The sequence below is a fragment of the Danio rerio genome, chromosome 15, assembly GCF_052040795.2.
Source record: "Danio rerio strain M-AB ecotype USA chromosome 15, GRCz13ab, whole genome shotgun sequence".
NCBI lineage: Eukaryota > Metazoa > Chordata > Actinopteri > Cypriniformes > Danionidae > Danio > Danio rerio.
In genome coordinates, this window is record NC_141035.1 from 9,851,592 (window position 1) to 9,875,223 (window position 23,632).

General features: G+C 34.1%; 1 protein-coding gene across 1 annotated transcript in view; it reads left to right on the plus strand.

The window, feature by feature from the left end:
* The first annotated feature begins 1,007 nt into the window (after nt 1-1,007).
* ap2s1 (adaptor related protein complex 2 subunit sigma 1) overlaps nt 1,008-23,632 on the plus strand; it is a 32,329-nt gene continuing 9,704 nt past the window's right edge. The window contains exons 1-4 of the mRNA NM_213155.2: nt 1,008-1,171; nt 5,120-5,269; nt 12,462-12,575; nt 20,131-20,190. Coding sequence (NP_998320.1) covers nt 1,169-1,171; nt 5,120-5,269; nt 12,462-12,575; nt 20,131-20,190 — 327 coding nt within the window. The 5' untranslated portion in view covers nt 1,008-1,168. The remainder of the gene's footprint in view (nt 1,172-5,119; nt 5,270-12,461; nt 12,576-20,130; nt 20,191-23,632) is intronic.

Here is a 23,632-nt window from a genome sequence, read left to right on the forward strand (position 1 = left end):
AGTATTAAAATATAGACAAAATTAAAACATAATTAGGTGCCTTTATACTAAAAATTGTTTCTGAAAGTCTTTTCTGCTCACTGAGTCTGTTTGATAAAAAAGAAAGAAGATTTGTAATATGGGTTGTTTTTCAAGATTTTTTGGTCAGTTCCTTTATCACGTTTCTTTACAGAGAGATGCCAGTCTTTACGTTATGATAATGCACTATTTTTAAACCTTTTAAAAATGTGTTTTGAATATTTATTTGTTTTCGTTGGCCTTTAATTACTTACTTTTTGATTAGATTAGATTAGATTCAACTTTATTTTCATTAAAAATGTGTACATACTAGGCAACCAAATGCAATTTACTGTAGGTCTAGCCAGGAATGCACTTTGGTATAAGGTATGCGTGCACTATGGGTAATATTTACAGATGGATGTACTATGAACATTATATGCAGGTTGTTTTAACCGTATCAGGGATTTACAAATAGATGAGCATACACACACAATTGGAAGATAGAAAAAATCTAAAAAATGAATCAACTTGGTTCAGAATAAGTCGTCTGAAGCACTAAAGCTACTAATTGTAAATGATAACACCCGTTGAAACTGTTGAGCGTTTAATTAATTATATATAATCATATACATACAAGACTTATATAAATGTTTAACTATTTATGTTTATTAAATGTTTTGTAAACCTGATGAAATCTTCAGAAAACACTTTAATGCTCATGTAAAAGCTGTCATTAATATATCAGTTCGACGCTACAAAATACGCTCTCTGTTTTAAAGCCTTTCATTCATTATGAAATGTATTACGATAATTATATGCCTATTCATGAACAAATCCCTTAACCAAAGGTCACATTAACTATTTATAAAAGTCTACATAAAAATATAAAACATTTAAGTCATGTGACAGTTCAACCCCGGTGTAAGCTCGTAATTGTAGTACGTAAAGGCCCTTTCTCTTGATGCTTTTGTATGTGAACTGATGATTCACAGAACTACATTTCCCATCACACCTTGCAGCAACGGCCCTCAGCTCGCATCCTGTCCGGAGAAGATAGCGGGCGGCTACAGATCTTAACCAAGGCAGAGGCGTCTGTATTTCCTAATTAAATCAATTAAACATTCACCAGAATAAGTCCGACAACCGCGAACGACAAAAACTGAGCACAATGGTAAGTGTAAAAGCAATTTTCGTTGCTTTTTTAGATGATATATGTCGGAGTATTTGGAGTGTCTATTCTTATCAGCTAACATGCTAGTGTAAAATATGCCGATTAAAACTGCACCACCAAGGTCATAAATCAAATTATTCTGACTTAATTTATTATCTATATAATCCAGAAAGAAAAACACATAATAGTCAGCCTGTCATCTCTACAATACTTGTCAGAGTAGAATTAACGCTGAAATCAAGAAGCCAAATGTTCATGGCTAATGTTAGTTATTTGATGCTAGCCCTGTATTTTTCGTTTATAGTATAACGTTGTACTAATTTGTGTCTAATTACGTTTCAACACAAATCTTGCTACACACTGGTTTGTCTAAACTAAACTGTATTGTTATAATGCCCACTAACATAACAAGCAAGCACGTGACATGACAGGTTTATGTTGAGGTAACGTTAAAGTCGGTGTTATGTTCGCACCTTTGCTAATTTTTGGACAGTGACAACTTGTGACACGGTCTCTATTGTGTTTACCACAATACTTTGAATATTCGGTCTGAAATCGCATGTAAATATGATTTCAAACCGACATTAGCACTATTTTATTGTTTTCAATATTTTTGTTGCATTTTTTTCAGATAAAATTGTTATAAAAGGTGTTATAAAGGTGTTATAAAATTACTCTTATTGTTATCGTTGATTGTGTTGACCGTGCTGTTGTATAAGTTTTGACTTGTGTGTATATCCATCTGTGTTTCCCCTTTCTATTATTTGGTTTTTGGTTTGTGTGTTTGTTGATTGTTAATATACACACACACACACACACACACACACACTCACACACACTCAGACACAGTAAGAGGCAGTAGGGGTTGGACGCCACACTTTTCTTTTTGTAAATATTTTCACCTGTTTTTGTTCTTAGTCAGGGAGATGGGTGTATATTTTTATTTCTGTTATTTTATTAATTGTAGTAAGTTACATTTGGTTGTTTAGTACTTTTTGTTTGTTATTTTTCTGTGGGTTCACCCCGAGGTAGTTGGCTTCACATTGTTTATTTATTTTTATAAAAGAAAAAGACAACTAAAGAGACCCGACACAAAAGGGTCATTAAAGTGTATTTTATTTGTCGGGTGTTTTTTTATGTTGCGGCCCTGACCCTAGACCAGGGTGGTAACATATTCAAACTTAAATGTATATGAAAAATAGAAGTCCTACCAGCAAAGAGATGACATGAAATATATAGCAACAAAAACAAGAAAACTGTAGAATTCTTAAATCAAACTTACAAACTTTTCTACCCCTTTCATGCACCATTCCTCCCATCTCACACCCATATTTTCTGAGGCCTTTAATAAGTAGATGAATCAAGACAGATACATAAATAATAAACCAATTAAAAAATAATTATAAAAAAAAATATATATATATATATATATATATATATATATATATATATATATATATATATATATATATATATATATATATATATACATGTATATATATTAGGGATGCAACGATTAACCGATTTCACTATTAACCGCGGTTTAATTCATCATGATTAATTAAACGTAAAGGCTTCTCAACACCGCAATTCTGAATAGTACAAAACTTCTGCAAGTAAACAAAGTTACTCCAACTCTGCACAAGTTTGAAGTTTCGAGCTTGTACACTGTGGCTGAGGCTTAGAAAAGGGCCGTTCACATATTGTGTCTTTGCATGCACAAATTCGTTATTACTAGGGATGCTCATTTCTGTTAATTTTGCTAACCGACAACCGCCGCTCATTAATCGGTTATTAACGGTTAACTGGTCAGATACTATTAATTTTATATTAAACAAATTGACGTGTCTATTTTGTGTCTGACACATTAAATATTGCATAAAATACTGATTTATTTTTAAATGCTAGCATATTAATAACAGAACAGAACAACAGAGCATCTTCACACACCTGCAGTGTTTAGCACAGAAGAACAGAATAAACTAAATAAAATGAATGAAATAAATAGGACTGCCCTAAATAATTTTCCACTTAAATAATTAATTTATATTACAAATCGAAAACACTGACTGATTATTTTTAATAACCGGCATATAGGCTGTTTTTTCCAATCATATTTTTGTCTTCCGTCAAATAAAATAGCAGACTTCCTCAAATCACTCGCTCCACGAAAAATATGCATTTATTTAATGCCCCGCTTGTATTATTATAATCACAAAACCTTTTACATTTTTAATACAAATCATTATTTTAAAGATTATGTCTTGCTATGGTTTCCTTTCTCTTCATCGCGGCTCAAGTGCGAGCGCTGCGTGATGAAAAGACAACAACAACGCGCGCAAATGTTGACTTTTTGTAAACAGTTTTGTTGTTTAAATATGATATTGCATTAATGTTCATACATGCTTTATAAGCTTTAAAATAAAAGGTAAAGCCTATTTGTTGCGTTTATGACGCAGATCCAGGTCAACATCAGTGCTTTTTTTGGCATCAACACGTCTGTTTCAAGCAATTTTCTTCTTCCATTTAGCTTCTTTGGCAAATGTGTCTGTAGGCACGGGTTATACGTTGTCGTCCCGCAAGTTAAGTATGTCTTGCAGTTGAACAAGTGGCCGACCACAGCTAACGTGGTTTTTTCATTCCAAAAACGCGAGGTGCACCTCACTGCCCTTATGTTGACAAGGAAAAAAGAAGAGAAGAAGCGCGGTCCTCTTATGAAACGACTGAATCAGCTGGGTATCGATTGTGCAAAAGTGTTGCTGTATATGTTGATAAAATTTTAATATTTAATAATATTATGATATTCAAGATTTGTACATTCATACAGCTCTGGATAACTTAAAACAGTGATTAGACCTTCAGAGCGGCAATAATGTGTCCTGAAGTAAAGCGAAACGGCTATAAACTCCAGCAAGATAGAGTGATTATATACAGAGCCATATACCTTTATCTATAAATAAAGTATAACTATAGAAACTGTGTTCATCTTAACTGAATGCAAAAAATACTTTTTAAACTTCATTTTAAGTCCAAAGAGAAAGGACTATTGTTTGTTTTTATTAATAATTTGCTTATATATTATTATTATTACCAAGCAGAAATAAACAAAACTTTAATATGAGGAGTTTCCAGGTGATTTTTTAAGCTAGTAGTGTTTTAAAATAAATAAATGCATAATATTTTTCAGAGATGGGTTGCGGCTTGAAGGGGATACGCTGTGTAGAGCATATGCTGGATAATTTTGTGGTTCATTCCACTGTGGCGACTTCGGATTAATAAAGGGGCTAAGCCGAAATGAATGAATGAAAAAATGCAAAATAATCGTGATAACCGTGTAACCGAGATTATTTCTCAGAGTAAAGTCGTTCAACCAAAGTCTAAAATCATATATATATAAATGGGTAAATATAGAAGAAGAAAATATGAAGTAAACACTAAAAGTCTCCCTTTTGAAATTCTAGTCAGCAGGTCCTGAAATGTTAAGGTTCTCAATGACAGACAGTATAGGACTTCATGTTTTGTTAAAGTTCAGTGATCCTTTAAAACAATGTCTCAGTTTATCTTCCAACCCCAACTGCACAAACATCAACACGCCATGTCATTGCCTTTACCTCCTTGTTCGCCAGGCACGCAATTCTCCTCAAATGGAAACTTATGTCCCCTCCATCATCAGAACACTGGATTAAAGAGGTTCTACATTGCATCTTTGCTGAGAAACATAAGCCATTATTTAATAGACTGTGAACGATGTTGTACTTTGATAGCCATTGGCTGCTAATATGGTTCGCTTATTTAGAATTTGCAAAGAATACTTTACTGAAATTATATTATCAAGGAAAAACTTTGAATATTTGCCAATATAAAACCAACTTTACCCCAATAAGGTTTATGTTTTATGCTTTACTGACTGATTTACAAAATTTTTATTATTTTACTGTTTATTTCCAGATCCGCTTTATCCTCATCCAGAATCGGGCTGGGAAGACCAGACTGGCCAAGTGGTACATGCAGTTTGATGACGATGAGAAGCAGAAGCTAATTGAAGAGGTGCATGCTGTAGTGACAGTCCGTGATGCCAAACACACCAACTTTGTTGAGGTACAACACTCGCTTTTAACATTTTTCTCAGGTCTTGGGTTAAAGTTAGTTTTATATTCACATAACATTGACAATTTGTGACACCCTTCCCCAAAACCGCTTGCAAAGTATGACTTCAAAGCATCATTATCTCTATTTAATTAACTGTGAACAATAATATACTTTGATCAGGGTTCATACGGTCATGGAAAACCTGGAAAAGTGATGGAATTTTGACATGACATTTTCAAGTCCTGGAAAAGTTTTGAAAAAATGGAAAAACCCACAAGGTTTTGGAAATGTCATGAAAATGTGTTTACCAATTACCTGTATACCTGCACGATATTGGAAAAATCTGACATTACCATATTTTGTATTTCTGTGATGTACATTGCGATGTGAATACAATTTCACTTGATGATTTAACAGGTTTATTTGGATTGATTGGGGGAATTTTGTAGGGGAGTGAATCTCGACTAATAAATAACAAATAAATTACAAGCATAGATAAATAAAATATAGTGAAGATATAGGTGAATTATAGGTTTCAGGTCTTCATTGTATATTATTTAAACTTTATTTACAAAATAGTTACAAAACATTTCAGTCACAGGCCTTAAAGGGATAGTTTACTCAAAGATTAAAATGTACTCACTATTTACTCGCACTTCACTTGTTTCAATACTATAGGAGTTATTAAATTGGATTCTTTTTGTGTTCATAAAAAAAAAAAAGAAAAAAAAGAAAACGCATAAATGTTTGAAACAAGTGATCGGTGTAATATAAATGGGAAGTAATTTTTGGGTGAACCATCTCTTTAAAAATGCATGCTGACGTACTGATGCTGAACTTTTACTCCATTATGTTTAAACTCTATATTAAACTTTAATCATTGCAACATTGCATATCCTGCCATGTGACTATAGTGGATGCACAAATTGCGATATCGATGCTGAATTGATACATTTTGCTGCCGTAACTTGAATTTAGGTTAGTTGTCTTTACTTCTTTACTATCCTTGGCCAAAAACTTGCTCTCACAATCTATCAATATGAAAACAAATGTAAACAAAATAGATGGTTGCGTGTTCTATGATGTGCTTTAATAAATTTTAACATCCTTGTTTTTCTTATTATTTCCCATGTACATGTTGACATTACATGAAACATTACGCCATGAAAATGTACTTGAAAGTACTGGAAAGTCATAGAATCCTGTTTGATGGAGTTTGACTGCTCATATGATTACCTTATTTAGAATTTGCAAAAGATACTTTTCTGAAATTATATTAAGAAGGTGAAAGTCCCGATGTGCGAATATAATACCAACTTTACCTTTATTTCTTAGGTCAGTGTGTGAGTCCATTACAGTTAACTACGTTGGTTGCAATGGTTTATCATGGTTTTTGGTTGACTGTTTCGTTATGGTATGTGCAAAGTTTACAAATGATGGCTGCAGACAAATTCAAAGAACAATAAACCTTTTTAAAATTTAAAATTTTTTACATTTTTGGCTATTTAGGCCATCTAAGTTTTTTGCAAGAAAATTGGCATTTGTTATTTGGGTGACTGTCTGAATTTACATTGAGTGTCTGCTGAAACACTAATGGCTGTCATGTTTTTTTGTCTCACCTGCACTTTTGCCGTTTATCTCCATCACTTGCCATGCTGAATGTTGAGAAACTCTATATTTACTTACTAAGAGGTGATTGGACAGGTCTTCACACATGCATGCAACATATGTGAAGTGTAAAGCTGGTTTTATACTTTTGCCTGGCGCACTTTTGATGACTGTGTGTGCATCTCACAAAATGGATAAGGCTTTTATACTTGCCGTGTTCGCTGTTGTGATACTCTTTAAAACGACAGGGTGGCGCCGAAAAGAAACCCACCAGTAAGACAGATTGATAAACAGAGAAGTGGAAAGTTTCCAGAATGACATCATATCGTTAATATAATACAACTTTTTAAATTATTTTTAGGATTTTTATAAGTTATTTAAATGATTATAAGGATTTTTATAACCATTCAAGATTTTTTTTAATCAAACTTTGATGCATCACTTGCTTTTGTTCATATCTTCGGCAGTTTTACCTATTAAAGTTTATTAAAATATTAATGACAACAGAACATGGGTTGCTATACAAATATATATTTTTATTATGTCAGGATTAAATGAAAAAAAGTACACTTACTAAAAAATACAGATGTTTTTCTTTAGATTTAGCCCACACCACAGTTCACACATTATTGTCTGTCTAGTTTCTGTCCTGTACTTATACTAAACAGGCAACAATGGTCCAACATCCCTGACCATTGTCATCAATAAAGCCTAGAAAAAACAGGCCATCAGTATGCTGTAACCGATAGGTTCAAATATTCCTTCCCAGTTATCAAAGAAATAATTTGTTCCTTAATTATAGTTTTGTAACTATTAAATTGTTTTCAGTTCAAAATTATAATATATACGTCAGTGTAAAACCTATGAATGGTGGAAAAGCATATTCTGCAAACTTGTACCTGGATCTTCACTTTTGCCATGGCCTCTTTTGGCTTTAATAAACTCTTCAGGTTTTTCCAAACTTTTTAACAAAAACTTTCCTCCTTTCACAGGGCTGTTGCAATTTCTAGCCAAGAATTAATTGATCATTAGGTTATTTCAAATTAAAAGCCCATTGTTCCACTATTGTGCTGAATCGTTCTTTATGCAGAACCGTTCCATTCCGTGCCAAACCGGGCCAGACAGCACGGATACGGTTTCATTTTCCACTGTCATGCTGCAACAAAGCTCTTTGAAAAATTACACAAACCTATTAGTAGTTACCTTGGTAATACAATGTAAACGGCTCCTTCGTTGAATTAAATTTAAATAAACTACTTTTTTGATGTTCATAAAATCGAAAGCAACTGGATAACTGAGCACTGTTATGTCGCTTAATCAAATAGGGGTGCTAAATATAGGCACATGTCACAGCACCCTTATTTATTTAGAGGTCATATGTAGGCACACACAGAGTCTGCGTGCGCAGAATTCCTCAGATTTTCCACAGAATTTCGCTGATTTCCGAAGATTTTTAGCCCATCAATAATTCTGTTTATTTACTTGGGTAAATCTAAGTTTATTTAGTTTTTAAATTAATTATAGTAATATTATTGACTAATATGGAAATGTTCATCTGATTTATGTACATATATATAATATACCTTTTAGTAGATATATTACATGAGAGACTTGCTTCGTTTACCAAATAAAGTGGATCTAATTGAATTTGCATTTTAATCATTAAAAGTTTAAAAGATATTATATATTATTTCACATTTTAATGTTTTAGTTGTAATATTCCCAAAATAATTCTGCAGAAATCTGCAGATTTTTACCAAAATTCTCAGCAGAAATATAAAAAAAAGGATTTCGTCTGGCCCTATATGTTGCGCGGCGGCTCTGGTTAAATCTTATTTGGGGGGAAAATGACCAAAATGTAACGTGATGATTGGAGGGGAGATGAATAATATATATCAAATCTCTGAACATAACAGAAAATTAAACAACGATAATGCAACAATAATAGTGCATTTGTATTATAGTGGCAAAGTATATTTTTGGACAGACCTTGTCAAAAGTGAGCGGGCACTTTCACTAATAAAAAATATAGCACTTAAATTATTTCATTTTTAACAATCAATTAAATTACACAGCAGTTTTATATCAAAAGATGATAATGATATAAAATATACTACATTTTGATGGTAAAATGTAAACCTTTAAGCGATGGCTGCTATTTGTTTCAGTATTCAAACATTAAATAACGAATGCAGCAAGTGGAATAAAATACGAATATGAAACAACACAATATATCAGGATATAAAGCATATAAAGGACTATTCTGTTTAGCAAAATGCTGCTCTTTTATCTTTGTATTTTTATCATTTTATTTTTGTTATTTTAATTATTTTTGCCTTCATAATTAACTAACAAGCTGTAGGCAAATTCTTTTTTGGCGTTTTAGAAAATATTTGCGTATAGCTACCTGTAAGATCACCAAGAACAAAAAACAATAACATAGAAACATGTTACATGCCCCCATAAATGTCCAACTTATGTATAACTGAATCATATAATTGCCTAAAGCTAAAATGATGAAAGTTGCTCATTTTATTTTTATAAAACAGTTGTCAAAACCTACTGATATTTTTTGAGTAAAAGCAATACTGACATTTAAGAATCTATATTTATTTAATTGATTGATTCATTTGACTAGTTTGTTCTATCATCCAACAGTACCTTGGACAGCTTCAGAGCCACTTCGTAAAGCTTTCAAGCAAAGTCCAAAAAAAATTTAGAGAAGGAGTTGACTTTCTACCGTGGACTTTTGGACGGCTGACATTACAACACGCTGGTGTTAAATTAACATGATGTTAAGCATGTCTTAATTTACTTTATTCGATATGCAGCAGGAAAAAAAAAGTGTTTTAGTAGCCTAGTGCATGTAGTCGTTGGTAAAGTTCTCTCTGGATCAGAGCGAGTTTTGTGCTACCAAATGCAGCACTGCGTGCAATAAACACACACTCAGTCTGGCGAATTAAAGGTCTTATTGCCTAGGATGTCAATCAAATCAATCAGGCTCTAGCCACGAATAAAACAATAGGCTATTTTATTATTTCTAAGATTTTTAGATGACGGGTTAGTAATTATGTTATACATGGTTAACTGTATTCAAGTCAATAAAATAATAACTTCAATAAATAAAATATCTTCGTAAGAATGTGATGAGTTATTCACTTCTCTGCCAGAGGCTGCTTTATGGTTTTAAAACCCCTTTTTAAACTGTATCGTTTAGACTTTTTTTTGATTTTTTTATATTAAATGTAGTGTACTTTACTTGTGGATGTCTAATGACAAGTGCGCTTCCGCTGAGCCAGCTGTGGTAGCTTGGTAACTAAGCCGCGACATCAACACAGAATCTGTCAGCACAGTTGTCTAACTGTGCCGAGAATTCCAGGCCGAGAACGGTTTGTATTCATGCCGCGCCTTTTCAGGCTCAGTGGAGAAACAGCCGTAACCGTACCAAAGTGTTCTTAGAGAGTTCGGCACGATAGTGGAAAAGCGGCTTATGATCACGGATCATAAAGATGTATGTACAGTCGTACTGTTTCAGACAAAATCTCTTCAAAGTGGTTCATATTCAACTCAAATCAAATCCGGCGCCGCGTGCGCTGTTTACTGGAGTTTCAAAAAAATTATGCGCTCCGCCGGCCGAAATCATACCACGTACCCAAAGCGAATCAAGCTTAATCAGAAGGGTTTCACAAGATCGATTTGTGTTAGGATAACATGAAGCAATTAAGTTAACGTTTTTTTGTTTTTGTTTTTTTTTTACAAATTTAAGAGGATTGAACATAAAACAATTTAGTTGTCCCCCCCAAAAACCCTAAGAACTGTTTTATTTCAGCTCATTGTATGAGCACAATTTTTTTAGTTTTTTTTTTTTTGCTTTGTTGCAGTTGTTTTTTTCTTACCACAATAATGATTATATATAACACAATAACAATTAGATTATTTATTATATATATATATATATATATATATATATATATATATATATATATATATATATATATATATATATATTTTTTTTTTTACAGAGAACTGTTGCACCCCTATTAAATATGAATAAAAAGGTTTATTTAAAATTCAGAATGACTTTGGGGGAATAATAATAAACCACATTCAAACTGAACAATTAGTTGTTAATTGCACATTTAAAGGGGTCAAGAACTTCCTTTTTATTTTACTGTTTTCAGAGGTGCTATCATCTTATTATATCAAAAAGCATTGTTATATAGAAGTATTTTGCTTTAACGTCTTATTAGAACAAACCATTTGATTAGGCATAGTGCATTGTGGACTCTGGCTAAGAATATTTTCAAAGGTTGGAAAGGATGGCGGTGTGCATTAATGACACATTATCAGACAAAGCAATAGTTAACACTTCAAAAGTTTTACTATTTGCTTTTTTTGTGGTGTAATATTACTGTCAGTTTCGATATATTTCTCACATCATCTTGAGAAAAGTCTTCCTGAAATTCCTTCTTCAAATTATGTAATACATTTTAGTTGGTTAATGAATTCTCAGTAAAATGAAACGGAACACCTCAGTTGAGTAAAAAAAGCCTTTACCATAATAATAAAAAAGTCTTTGGTTGCTGTAATGTTACTTGGTCAAATGGGCAGATGTCAAATGGAAAAAATGACATTGTCATTTTCAAGTACCAAGTCAATCATATCGATTTCAGGAATAAGTTTTATAATGTACACAATTCTAAAATAATGTGAATTTACTACCATATTTGAATGCATTTTTACTCTTGAAACTTTACAACATGTAAATGAGCATGAAGTGTAACGATTGGGGTTCTGAAAGTAAAAGATAAAAGGAACATTTTCTCAATGAGCAAATTGTTTTTCATGATAATTTATGTAATCTTAAAGACACACCTCTGAAGAAATATGAGGTTGTTAGTAGAATTTGCTTTTGTTATAAGCACCCATTCATGTTATTTTTAAAACAATCTTGTTTAGCACCTGAATTTATCGTGAAAATCTACAATAGTCTTTAAATGACTTTAAATGAAATAAAAAAATTGTTCTCTCATTAAAGCAATTAGGTGCACAGTCTGCTACCTTTGTCTTATTTTCATGAACTTTTTTGCCTTAAAATTGTGATTGACTACCTCATAGCTGGTTATGATTGACGATGCTTAAAAACAAGCTTTAAAATAAATTGGGGATTTTTTTTAAAGAACCTATATTGTTGATCAATTTGGCTGTGACTAATGTATTTTATTGTTTATTTTAAATATTTTTAAATTTTAAGTAGTGTGTAAAGGCTTCTCTTTAGGTTAAAAAGTTTGTTTCTAAATGGCCATGTTTACCTTATCTTCACTTTCTCCTAAGGGGATCCTCATTTTGGTTATATGGAGAGAAAATATAAAGCGTCCAAAATATTCAAATCATATTATGGCATGCTGAATCGATAGTGTCTGTAGTACCAGCTATTCAATTTCATCATTTATGATTCTAATCCTTATACGATTGTTAAAAACATCACACTTCATATCATTTTAAAGGCCTTAGACAGGATTTGTTTACATTTTGTGGTCAAATAGTGCCTATGTATTGGTCTTAAATATCATGTGCTATTTTTCCTCTGCAGTTCAGAAACTTCAAGATCATTTACAGGCGGTATGCTGGCCTGTACTTCTGCATCTGTGTGGATGTGACGGACAATAACCTGGCATACCTGGAAGCTATTCACAACTTCGTTGAGGTAAATTTGACAAAAGCCAGCTTTAACTCTATTTATACTGTATATCTTTGAGATGCTTGATTCCAATTTTGCTGATAAACACACAGCTTAAGTTCTAGACAGACTTTTGAGCAAAGTTTGATATCACTTTACTGATTTCAGTTTTTTAAAATTTCAAACAGACAAATGTCTTGAAATACAGCATCTAAACCAGTGGTTCTCAAATAGTGGTATGTGTACCACTAGTGCAGTGATAGGCAAACTCGGTCCTGGAGGGCCAGTGTCCTGCATAGTTTAGCTGCAACACTAATCAAACACACCTGAACATGCTAATCAGCGTATGCAAGATCACTAGAAATCTTTAAACAGGTGTGTGTGTGATTAGAGTTGGAGCTAAACTGTGCAGGACACCGGCCCTCCAGGATCGAGTTTGCCCACCCCTGCACTAGTGGTACGCAGGCTTCCTTCTAGTGCAGGGGTGGCCAGCCCTGTTCCTGGAGAGCCACCTTCCTGCAGATTTCAGTTGCTAGCCATATCAAACACACCTGAACCAATTAATTAGGACCTGAACACCACATGATAATTACAGGCAGGTGTGTTTGATATGGGTTGCAACTGAAATCTGCAGGAAGGTGGCTCTCTAGGAACAGGGTAGGCCACCCCTGTTCTAGTGGTACACAGAGGAATCACTGAATAATTAAAGTAAAAAAAATGAACACTCTTTTAACCCTTTGACGCGTACGATAACACCAAAGTGATCAGTAAATTGATTTTAATAGGCTAAACCTTTCATTTTATTTTCAATTTTCTAATGTTTGTATTGTATTCTATCATTTGAAGCTAATTTCCTCCCCACATTTGTAACAGTTGTTGAGGACATATCCCGTATTTTTAAATCCCAATGTTGACATGTGTGGTTTAATGACTTGTTTTTACAAAGCCTAGTCTAACGCGCAGTAAGCAGACCTAATTTCTAATTTAAATATTTGAATCCAAATCATATATTTAAAATGCAAGTTAATGTTTAGATTTCAAAGATATGCAAATAAGTCATACATGCAACATCTATTTCAAAATTTATCAAAAAGAGTTTACATATGAATACGATGACATATAGCCTAAATTTATGAGGTACGGGGAACATTTCCATGTTTTGATTTTTACTTTTTAAGAACAGTGTCTTAAAAAAATAATTTAAAAAATTACACCAACAGAACCAAAACAAAAATCTCTCCTGTAGTCAGTTTAGTCCCTAGAAATGTGAGCACACTTTAGAATGAAAAGCTCACATCAAGGTGAACTACTGTAAACAATGTTTCCTAAATATTTGTGGGATGATGTATACATAAATCAAAGGGAAAATGTGAGAAATAACATTTAAGTGATTTAGCTGCAATATTTTTCTTATTACTTGTGTACTAATGATAAGAGATAATGCATATTTCTTCTTTGTATGTACCGTATAGTTAAAAGTATAGTTGCTTTGTTACATATAGTTAATCACTCTGGCCTCTATTTACTGGAATCTTCTAGAAATACTTTTTTCTTGTTTGTGTTACTGTGCGTTTTGGTTCTGTCGGTGTAATTTGCAGATGATCCCCAACACTGCGTGCATGACTGTGGCGAATATCAAACCTAAAACCAACTTTACCGAGCTGGTTTAGCTGTCTTTCAACGATTTTAGGACTAACAAGTTGTTAACATCACAAGACCTAATACAGTATATACAATACGACTTCATCACAAGGCCTACCGCACTTACGCTGCAGTTTCTCTGCCCACTGAGGAAGTCCGCGACTCCTGCTGCGGGACGGAAGTTTGACGTTTGGTTCTCCTGTGTCCCGTGTTCCTCTTGCTCTACCAATGCAGCAGCTGCTTCACGTAAAAACTGACTAACAGTTTTGCCATTTTACTTCTGTTATACTGTATTTACACTAGTAAACTCACGCTGTCCCATCCATCAAAACCGTGCTTCTGCCCTCGGACTCTGTGTGAAAGCACTCGACGTCACTCGAATACGCCCCTCCCACTGATTAGCATAGGCTTTGCACGCAGCTTGAAGTTGAAAATGAAATCGAAAATGAAAACTGAAATGAAAAAGTGTCAATAAAAGGAAAGCTTAAATTTACATTTTAATTTGAATTGTGTCACTATTATAGCGTGAACATTAATAACACGCTTTGTAAAAATTGTGTTTGCATTTTATTTTTCAGTTTGGCTTTTCATTTTAATATTGGCAGTCTTGATGCGGAAATGCAGTGAAAATGAAATGTTAAATCGGCAACTTCATTTTAATTATCAATTTGACAGGGACGATGTGTTGTCAAAGTGAAAATGAAAATAAAAATGAAATTTAATTTCATTTTCAATTTTGGCAGATATTTTGCGAACAGTGTTTTAAAATGAAATTGTTAATCTGATTTTCATTTTCATTTCCAATGTTTATTTGATTTATTTAAAATTGGCAGGATTTACCTTCCATAATATACGACTGTCAACAGCTCAAAAAATCTGTTTTGGTGTTTCGTGACCCTTTAAAAGATGCAAGATGGGGTTGTAATGGTCAAACACGTCCATTCAGCAAGTGTTTAAATTGAAAAACAAGTAGAGCGTTGGAGATGAAAAGTGTATTTGTGTGAACAGCCCCTTGGGACTACCTTCTTCTAAGCCACTTTTTTGACACTTTCAGTTTTTCCACTCAGATAACATTAGTCCTGTTTAGAATCTGCCACTATGCTGACTTATAGGTGTTTGTAGCTCCGCCCTCTTTTGAAAAGAGGGCTGAGAGCAGAATCTCATTTGAATTTAAAGCAACAGTCAACAAAACGGCACAATGTGCATCAAAGCTGTGGGGTATTTTGAGCTGAGACTTCATATACACACTCTAGTGACATCAGAGACTTATTTTTTATATTTTTAAATTATTTTTTAAGGGTTTTTCACCTTTATTTTTGAAAGGACAGTAGAGAGAATAGATAGGAAAGCATGGGGAGCAGAAAGAAGGGAAGGATCGGCACAGGACCGCGAGGCGGAATCGAACCCGGGTCGCCGCGAGCACCAGAGTGCATGTGTCGACGCACTAACCACTACACCACTGGCGCCGACATCAGAGACTTATTTTATACCTTGTCAAAAAAGTGTGGTAACCAAATGTTTGAATAAATCACATCTCGAGCGTGCATTATATTCTAATATTTCAACAACCCATCTTCACACATTTCTTACTTAAAGTGTAACCTCACTGATTCTACCCTCAACCTACTTTGTGTGTGTTTAGAAAGCATAGATTGAGGCATGGGATTCTGCTGCAGCTCTTAAGATCCTGAGAGTTATGTATATGTATATGGACTTCATTTGGCTCGCATCGAATAAAATCATTACCTAATGTGTTTTGCATTCAATTGAGCAGTTAAATGGTGCAATCAGCACACTTCCTGAGCGCTAAATTGATTTATGCTACACAGAATCTGTAATTAAAAATCGCTCTTATATGGACTTTTATGAAGCCTAAATCAAATGAGATATGCAGACTCTTAAGGGAAGTTTAAGTTGCTAGCTTTAAAACGTCAGGAAATGAACTTTAATAAAGGCCATTAATGCACTGTATGATAAATTAATGTGGTCTGAAAGTGATTGCCTGCTCGCTCTTCTACAAATATTAACATAACCGAGTTCCTGGTCATTAAAAGAAACGTTGCTAATTAGGTCTGGTTGACACGTCTTATAAAACAATCTTGATCTCTGTAATGGCTTTAAATGTCATACACTACCTGACAAAAGTCTTGTCGTTGATCCCAGTTATAAGAGCAACAAATAATAACTTGACTTCTAGTTGACCATTTGGAAAAGTGGCAGAAAGTAGATTTTTCCGATGAATCATCTTATAAACTGCAGAAGACCTTTTACAATCCACGTGCACTCAAGATTCTAATAGAAATCAGTCAAATTTGGTGAAGGAAAAATCATGGTTTGGGGTTGCATTTAGTATTGTGGTGTGCGAGAGAGCTGCAACTTCACAGCCAGAGGCATCAAGACATTTGTGCTGCCTATTACATTACAAACCACAGGAGGGGGTAAATTCTTCAGCAATATAGCCATCCTTCTCAAACTTCAGCCTCCATGTCAAAGCTCCTGAAAGCAAAGAAGGTCAAGGTGCTCCAGGATTGGCCAGCCCAGTCACCAGATATGAACATTATTGAGAATGTCTGGGGTATGATGGCATAGAAGATGAATCCAAACAATCATGACGGAAGTCCTGCAAGAACGCTTTCTTTGCCATTCCAGATGACTTTATTAATAAGTTAATGAGTCATTGCAGAGATGTATGGATGCAGTCGTCCAAACTCTTACGAGTATTAAGTCAGTAATAGTAAGTTGGGAGTTCATTCTTTTTCCACTGCACCATAACTTTATATTTTCTACATTATTTCTGTTAGGTGACAAGACTTTTGGCTTTTTGTCAGGTAGTGTAGTGTATATCACCAAAATTCCAATCAGAAGCTTTGGGCCCAATCCCAATTCTACCCCTAAGCCTTTCCCCTTCCCCTTCCCTCTTGGTGTGCCAATTCTCTTTAGCTTGTAGGGCTAAGGGGAAGGGGTAAATAGCCCTTCGAACGAAGATTTTTCAGGACCACACTTGAAACCAAGGGGTAAAAAAATTTCCCAGAATAAACCTGCCACGACGGCAGTATTGCTGAACCCGGAAGTAAGGAGATCCACAAATTAGTATTTTTTTGTCATTATTATGAATTTTTACCACAAACAAACACGTTTTAATATATTCATAACCGCGTTCGTGTTTTAGGGTGATTTCACACCTTACACTTTTTTTCGGAACGTATCTCGTTTGCCCAGTTAGTGCGGTTCGTTTGGCATATGTGAACAGGGCAATCGCGCTCTGTTCCGTGGCAAAGTAATCGCTCCGAGACCGGCTGAGTGAGGTGGTCTCTGCTCGATTGAAACGAACCCTGGAGCGGTTCGATTGCAGTGAGAAAGCGATCCAATCATGTGCGCGGTTATATCACAGTGTTTTATGGATGTGTAATACGCTTACGGCGTTATGAAGAGAAAATTATGAGTATGGCGGGAAGTTTCGCGAGTCTCCGGATGCCCCCAAACGAGTGATGATCTCCCGGTAATCTCGCGTCTCCCTCCCGGTCCTCAAATAGGCATCGTCGCGCACCCTTCTCACCCCTCCCCACCGCATCTCTCCTTAGACCCCCCCCCCCCCCCCCCCCCCCCCAAAATACCCTAAATTTCGCAATCTATAATCCCTAATAATAACTCCTGTACAGCAGTCCCACAACATTCTGACACTCGAATACCCTGTCAGTAATGTCTTGTGGCTGTCAACGGGCTTTTTACAGTGTCTGCTATAATGTTAATGTTGTTTTTTGGTGTGTTCACATTGATGAATATGGCTCCTATGTAAATAGACAGTACAATTACGATCTTATTATCACATTAGATCGTTATGATAACATGATATATGCCTTCAGTGATTTCCTGAAGATTAATACCAAATAACTACACAACTGGAATAACGACAGCAGTTACAATCGTCTGATCTCACATGAAGCAGGAGATCGCGAGGACATATGATGATGTGTGCAGGTGCTGTAGTGTGTCCCAATTCTTAGGGTTAAATTTTGAAGCCCTTCCCCTTAACCCTCGGTTGTAAGGGCCTAGGGGAGGGAGTAAGGGTACAAAAATAGAATTGGGATTGGGCCTTAGTTGTCATGCAAATTCAGAATGGTTATCAGAAGAATTAAAATGCATTAACATTTTATCTTGTTTTATGTTATATAAATTAGCATTTTGTTTTCTGTAAATTATTTTTTTTCATTTTTTCATTTAGTTCTTTCATTTTTATGGTTTTAAATACATTTTAGCATTAATTAATGATTTAAATGTTTATTAAGAGTTTGACAAAATGCATAAATTTCAATATATATATATTTTTTTTACAAATTTAATTTAGATTAAAATCGAAACAGATTTACACTTTTGTAATTTCTTAAATTATTATTGTTATTATTATTAAACTTATTATAATTTTAAGTTTGTATATTCTATAGTGCAACCATATAATTTCTGTCATAGTCAAGTTAACCCAAACTTCTATTTTGAGGGGTAAAATGCTGTTGAAGTAAATTTCAAAGCATCTTTGGAAATGATGTTCATGTGTTCGGGTTTCATGTAGAGACACAACATATGAAAACACCACCAATTTCAAGCAAACCGGGCCATTCATTCTTATACGGTATTTGATTGGAGTTTAGTTCATTTAATTGTATGTAATAAAAAAAATAACTTTGTGAAACACTTCGGTAAATGATGGCTGTTTTTTTAAATGTGCTTTAAATTAAATTTGTATATAATTAAAAAAGAAAACTAGTCCATATAGTGATTTGTGGAATCTATTTTTAATTTATCCTCCCACAATTTGCAAAGTTCTCTGACCTTTAACATTATATGGCAAATGCAATGTGTAGCTGCACGGCTCAATAAAGGATTGACTTCTCCACCGGTGATTCTCACAATTTATTTTGAGAGAATTTACACAAGAATACACACAAATCTCTGGAAAAGCGACCCGTAAGAGTTTGTATATAAAAACAGAAACAAATAAACATTTAAACCAAATACAAATAAACAAACATCACCTAAATTCATTATACAAAACAAACTCAATACAACAAACACATTGGAATATGAAGTGTCTGTACCTTTTTCTCCAATAAACGCAGGAGCTAAACTTTTAGACCCCTGCAGACCGCATACGCTGTGACCAAGTGCGATCTCTTTCCCTCTATCTGTTTAAATCCGTTATAGTAATCACAATTCAAAATAAAAGACTTCCTTTTCACACTAAACACTTCCGTAACACTAATTAAATTAAATACCATAATTATAAAAATATGCACATTTAACAAAGAAAGTAATAATAATTATAAAATCAATACTAACTTGTATATTGTAGAAAATTGACAAAATAATATTACCAGTTTATTTCTAAGCTCTAGCAGAGAATTAATAGCAACCTTTTTGAGGAACTAAATGTCAGAATAATATTAAAATATATATTATTGAATTATATAATTTTACATTATCTGTATAAAAATATTACATGTATTGTCCAAGTCCATTAGCCTAGCTGCAAATTTTCCAATCTAAAAACAATGCAGTGTAATCCACACATCCTTAGTAAATAAGCATTAGCGAGGGCTTTCTGCAGGTAAATCCATAAGCAGCACTGTGGGACAGTTGTGTTGGTGTAGTTTTTACTGTGGAATGTGGCCGCGAGGGAAAGCAGCGGCCAGGAGTTCAAGAACACTGTGACATGGAATTCTGGGACTTCCTTTGACCCTCACTGTAAACAACTCCCCCAACACTATCACTGGCCCAAACTGGCCCACATACTGAAAACAACTGGTCTGCAAACAAACAGATGCCTGGGTCACAACCCAAAAAAAAAAGAAAGAAAAAAAGAAAAAGAAACAGCCAGCTGATTCTGCTGCTGCTTATTACTACATTGAACGACGCCACTGATGCCCAATTTTCTCTTCCTCCACAGGTTCTCAATGAGTATTTCCACAATGTGTGCGAGTTAGATCTGGTCTTCAATTTCTACAAGGTAAGCAGAGGACTTGTTTTAAATGAAAGCTAAAATATCCCAGTACTGTGTTGATTACGCTGGAAAATACATCGTTTCAGCATCAGTATCTGCTATGTGTATTTGCTATAGTCACATCACAGGATCTGCAGTGTTATGTTTGGGCTTAAACCTTGATCTAATCTAAGAGTACGAAATGCTTTGATTTTAATGCATTTTTAGGCCCTGTGACTGTAAGGTTTTAATAAACAATTTGATAAACAATTGGGCACAAGAAGTTCTAAGTTTCACTGAAAACTATGAAGTCTTGGTTATTTCATTTGAATCTTTGTTCTATTGTGCTTAATTTTTTTTGTTATAGTTTTGTATTATTTTGTATATTTGGTCCCACTTTATATTAAGTGTCCTTAACTACTATGTACTTGCATCAAAAAAATAAATACAATGTACTTACTGTGTTTATGATGTATTTGAGAACACTTGTGGTGCTTTTGAGTTGGGATAGAGGTTGAGTTATGAACAGGTTAGGTGGCATGGGTAGGTTTAAGGGTGGGTTAAGGTGTAAGGGATGGTCAACAGTGTATTTACAAATGTAAATACAAAAGTTAGTTACAGATGTAATTACATACTTGTATTTAATCAAGTATAAGTACACAGTAAATACATGTATTTGCACAATAAGTACATTATAACAAACTATTAATTCCTGTGTAAATACATATTAGTTAAGGCCACTTAATATTAAGTGGGACCGTATATTTTATGCAGATGCACTCCCCTAAAAACATAAATACTTTACAAATAGAGTTACTCAAGTCATCTTGTGAAATTACTGCATACTTGGATAACAGTTTATAGTTTAGATATAACCACTGATGTTTATGGTAAAGATTATAATCACCATCATGAGCATTTGGGCCTACTCGCACTATGCTATCCGAACCGTGCCCAGGCTTGTTTCCTGGATTGTTTGAGTAGTGCGAGTGCTCCGAATCAGGCTCAAACGCGGGTTCACTTGCCTGGCCCTGGCCTGGTTGGCAGAGATGTGCCAGAGCTTGGTTTACTTGGGCTTCTGCGCAGTACACTTATAGTGTGAGTGCAGAGCGTTCCTGAGCCTGAAACTGAAGATAAGACGTGACTTTAACGAGACTGTTCCTTATGGATTTATAATCATTCTTACTGTTCAATGAACACAAACTGTTGTAGTTTATTAAAGATGCAAACCCCTCACTGCATGACAGCTGCACCCTCAGCAAACCTCTTAATACCTGCAGCACGAGGACTTTATGATTGTTTATAAGTGTCAAAAGGGGCTGATCTGTTTGGCGAAATACTTGACTTCGTGTCACTGCATATCAAACAACTAAACGATATAACTAAAGTAATCTTGAAAAGCGCTTGATTGAATGAACAGCGCATCATTGATGATTAAGCGTCCCCAGGCCCGAATGTAGTGTGAGTGAGGGACATAGGGGGAGACGGGGGGACATTTCAGACCCCTCGCACACAATACTAGAGAATTCGCCTGGTCACCACGTCCACGAATTGCTTCCACCCCTCAGTTTTTTCCTCACACAGTCATGGAAACCAACAAGCTCTCCACCTTACACTGTTCTTCTCCTCCTTCTCCAATTCTTACCACCAAATACAAAAACCGACACCAAAACAACAAGAAGCCCCTTCTCTGGCCTTTTCTCCCTCTTTTATAATCTCCGATTGTTTACTTGCCCTTCCGCTTCCTCCCGACCCCCGGAAGTATTGTCTGGAAGCGATAGGAAGGACCGGTCGGAGCAGCGCCCCCTAGTGGCACTTGAGAAAAATAAACATTAAAGAGCATCCATCTCGCCACAAGCGTGTACTCTACGTAGTGTGAGTACGCCCTAACTTGACACTCAAAAATTAAAGTTGTAGGCAGCAATTACATTATTTAACCAATAGTTGGCGACAACCAGCCGTCCAAAATATGCCGCTGAATAATTCTTCAAAAATGACACATCTAGCAGTGAAACATGAAGTTTTGAGTGAATGACTGAATCATTTGTTAAAAATAAGACCAAAAATAAACAGGTTGTACAAATTGTAATGTTAGATGTTTACATTTAGCGTCATCAGCAACAGTAGTAGTTAGTCAATTTTTCACAGTACTGAATATTTACTATTTATTTCTGTTCAGCTGATTATTTCTTTTAAATTTTTATAAAATTTCTAAGTTCTGTTAAAGCCAAAAGTTTCTTGCAGTACTGTTTTTATAATAAATGGAACACAAATTACATTTGTCTCCTCGCCTTTTTGGCTGATCCAAAAAATGGTCTGATCTGTGACAGATAAACATAATGCTATTCAAACTGTGAGATTTGTGATCCGTCACTAATCGCAATAAATATTATACATAGAATAGCAAAATATCGCTATGTCAGTTTTTTTTTCCCCAATACTGTGCAGCCCTAATATTGATATGTATGTGCACGTAAATACATAGTAGGGATGCACAATTCTGGCTTAAATAAGAATCACGTTTTTTTTTTTTTGCTTAAAATTAAGATCACGATTTACTCATTCTTAAGATGTAAAATAAAGGTTAATTATATATATATATATATATATATATATATATATATATATATATATATATATATATATATATATATATATATATATATATATATATATTTATTTTATTTATTTATTTATTTTTTTTCTCTTATAGCTATGGTAAAAAACAATAGTATTAGGCATATGTGTATGTGTACTGAATTTTATTTGTCTATGACTTTGAATGGTGGAGTTGAATAGACTCTAAATTTTTCCTGGTCCTTAATGCACAGTAAAGTGATTAAATAAGAATAAACTATTCATAATTCTGAGGTTGAATCATTATGTTTGAGATATATGCTTGCAATATGTCATTAACAACATTATTAGACTTTTTTTTTCACTGGTAAAATGAGACAATTGTCAATACCAGATTCTCTCTTTCATTATGTTCAATCGAGATCACCATCTTTTTTCGGTTAATCATGCAGCCCTAATACATAGTATGCATGAGTGTAATGTATAGCATGCAGTAACAAAAATTAAGAGATTCTTTTGGAATTCTCAGTTTCTCTGAATTTAAATTTAATACATACATTCTGTTCTATAAAGAACTGATTAATTTTTTTTCTGTTTTAAAAAGTGGCAATTGGCCAAATAACTAAAAGGTGCTTTATAGACAACATAGTACCAATCTACGATGTTTGATAATTGACTTTTGGTTGAATGACCCTGATTTTTCAAATCACAAAAGAAAAAAAAAAGAAAGTTATTTTTAAATCTCATTTTCAAAAAAACAAAAAAACAAACAAACAAAAAAACAAAAAAGCTTTTCAATTACAATTTTATTACAGACCTTTCTAGAATAAATAAATTAAATAAATTAAAATAAATATTAAACCTTTGCATAAATCCAGTCCATCCACAGAAA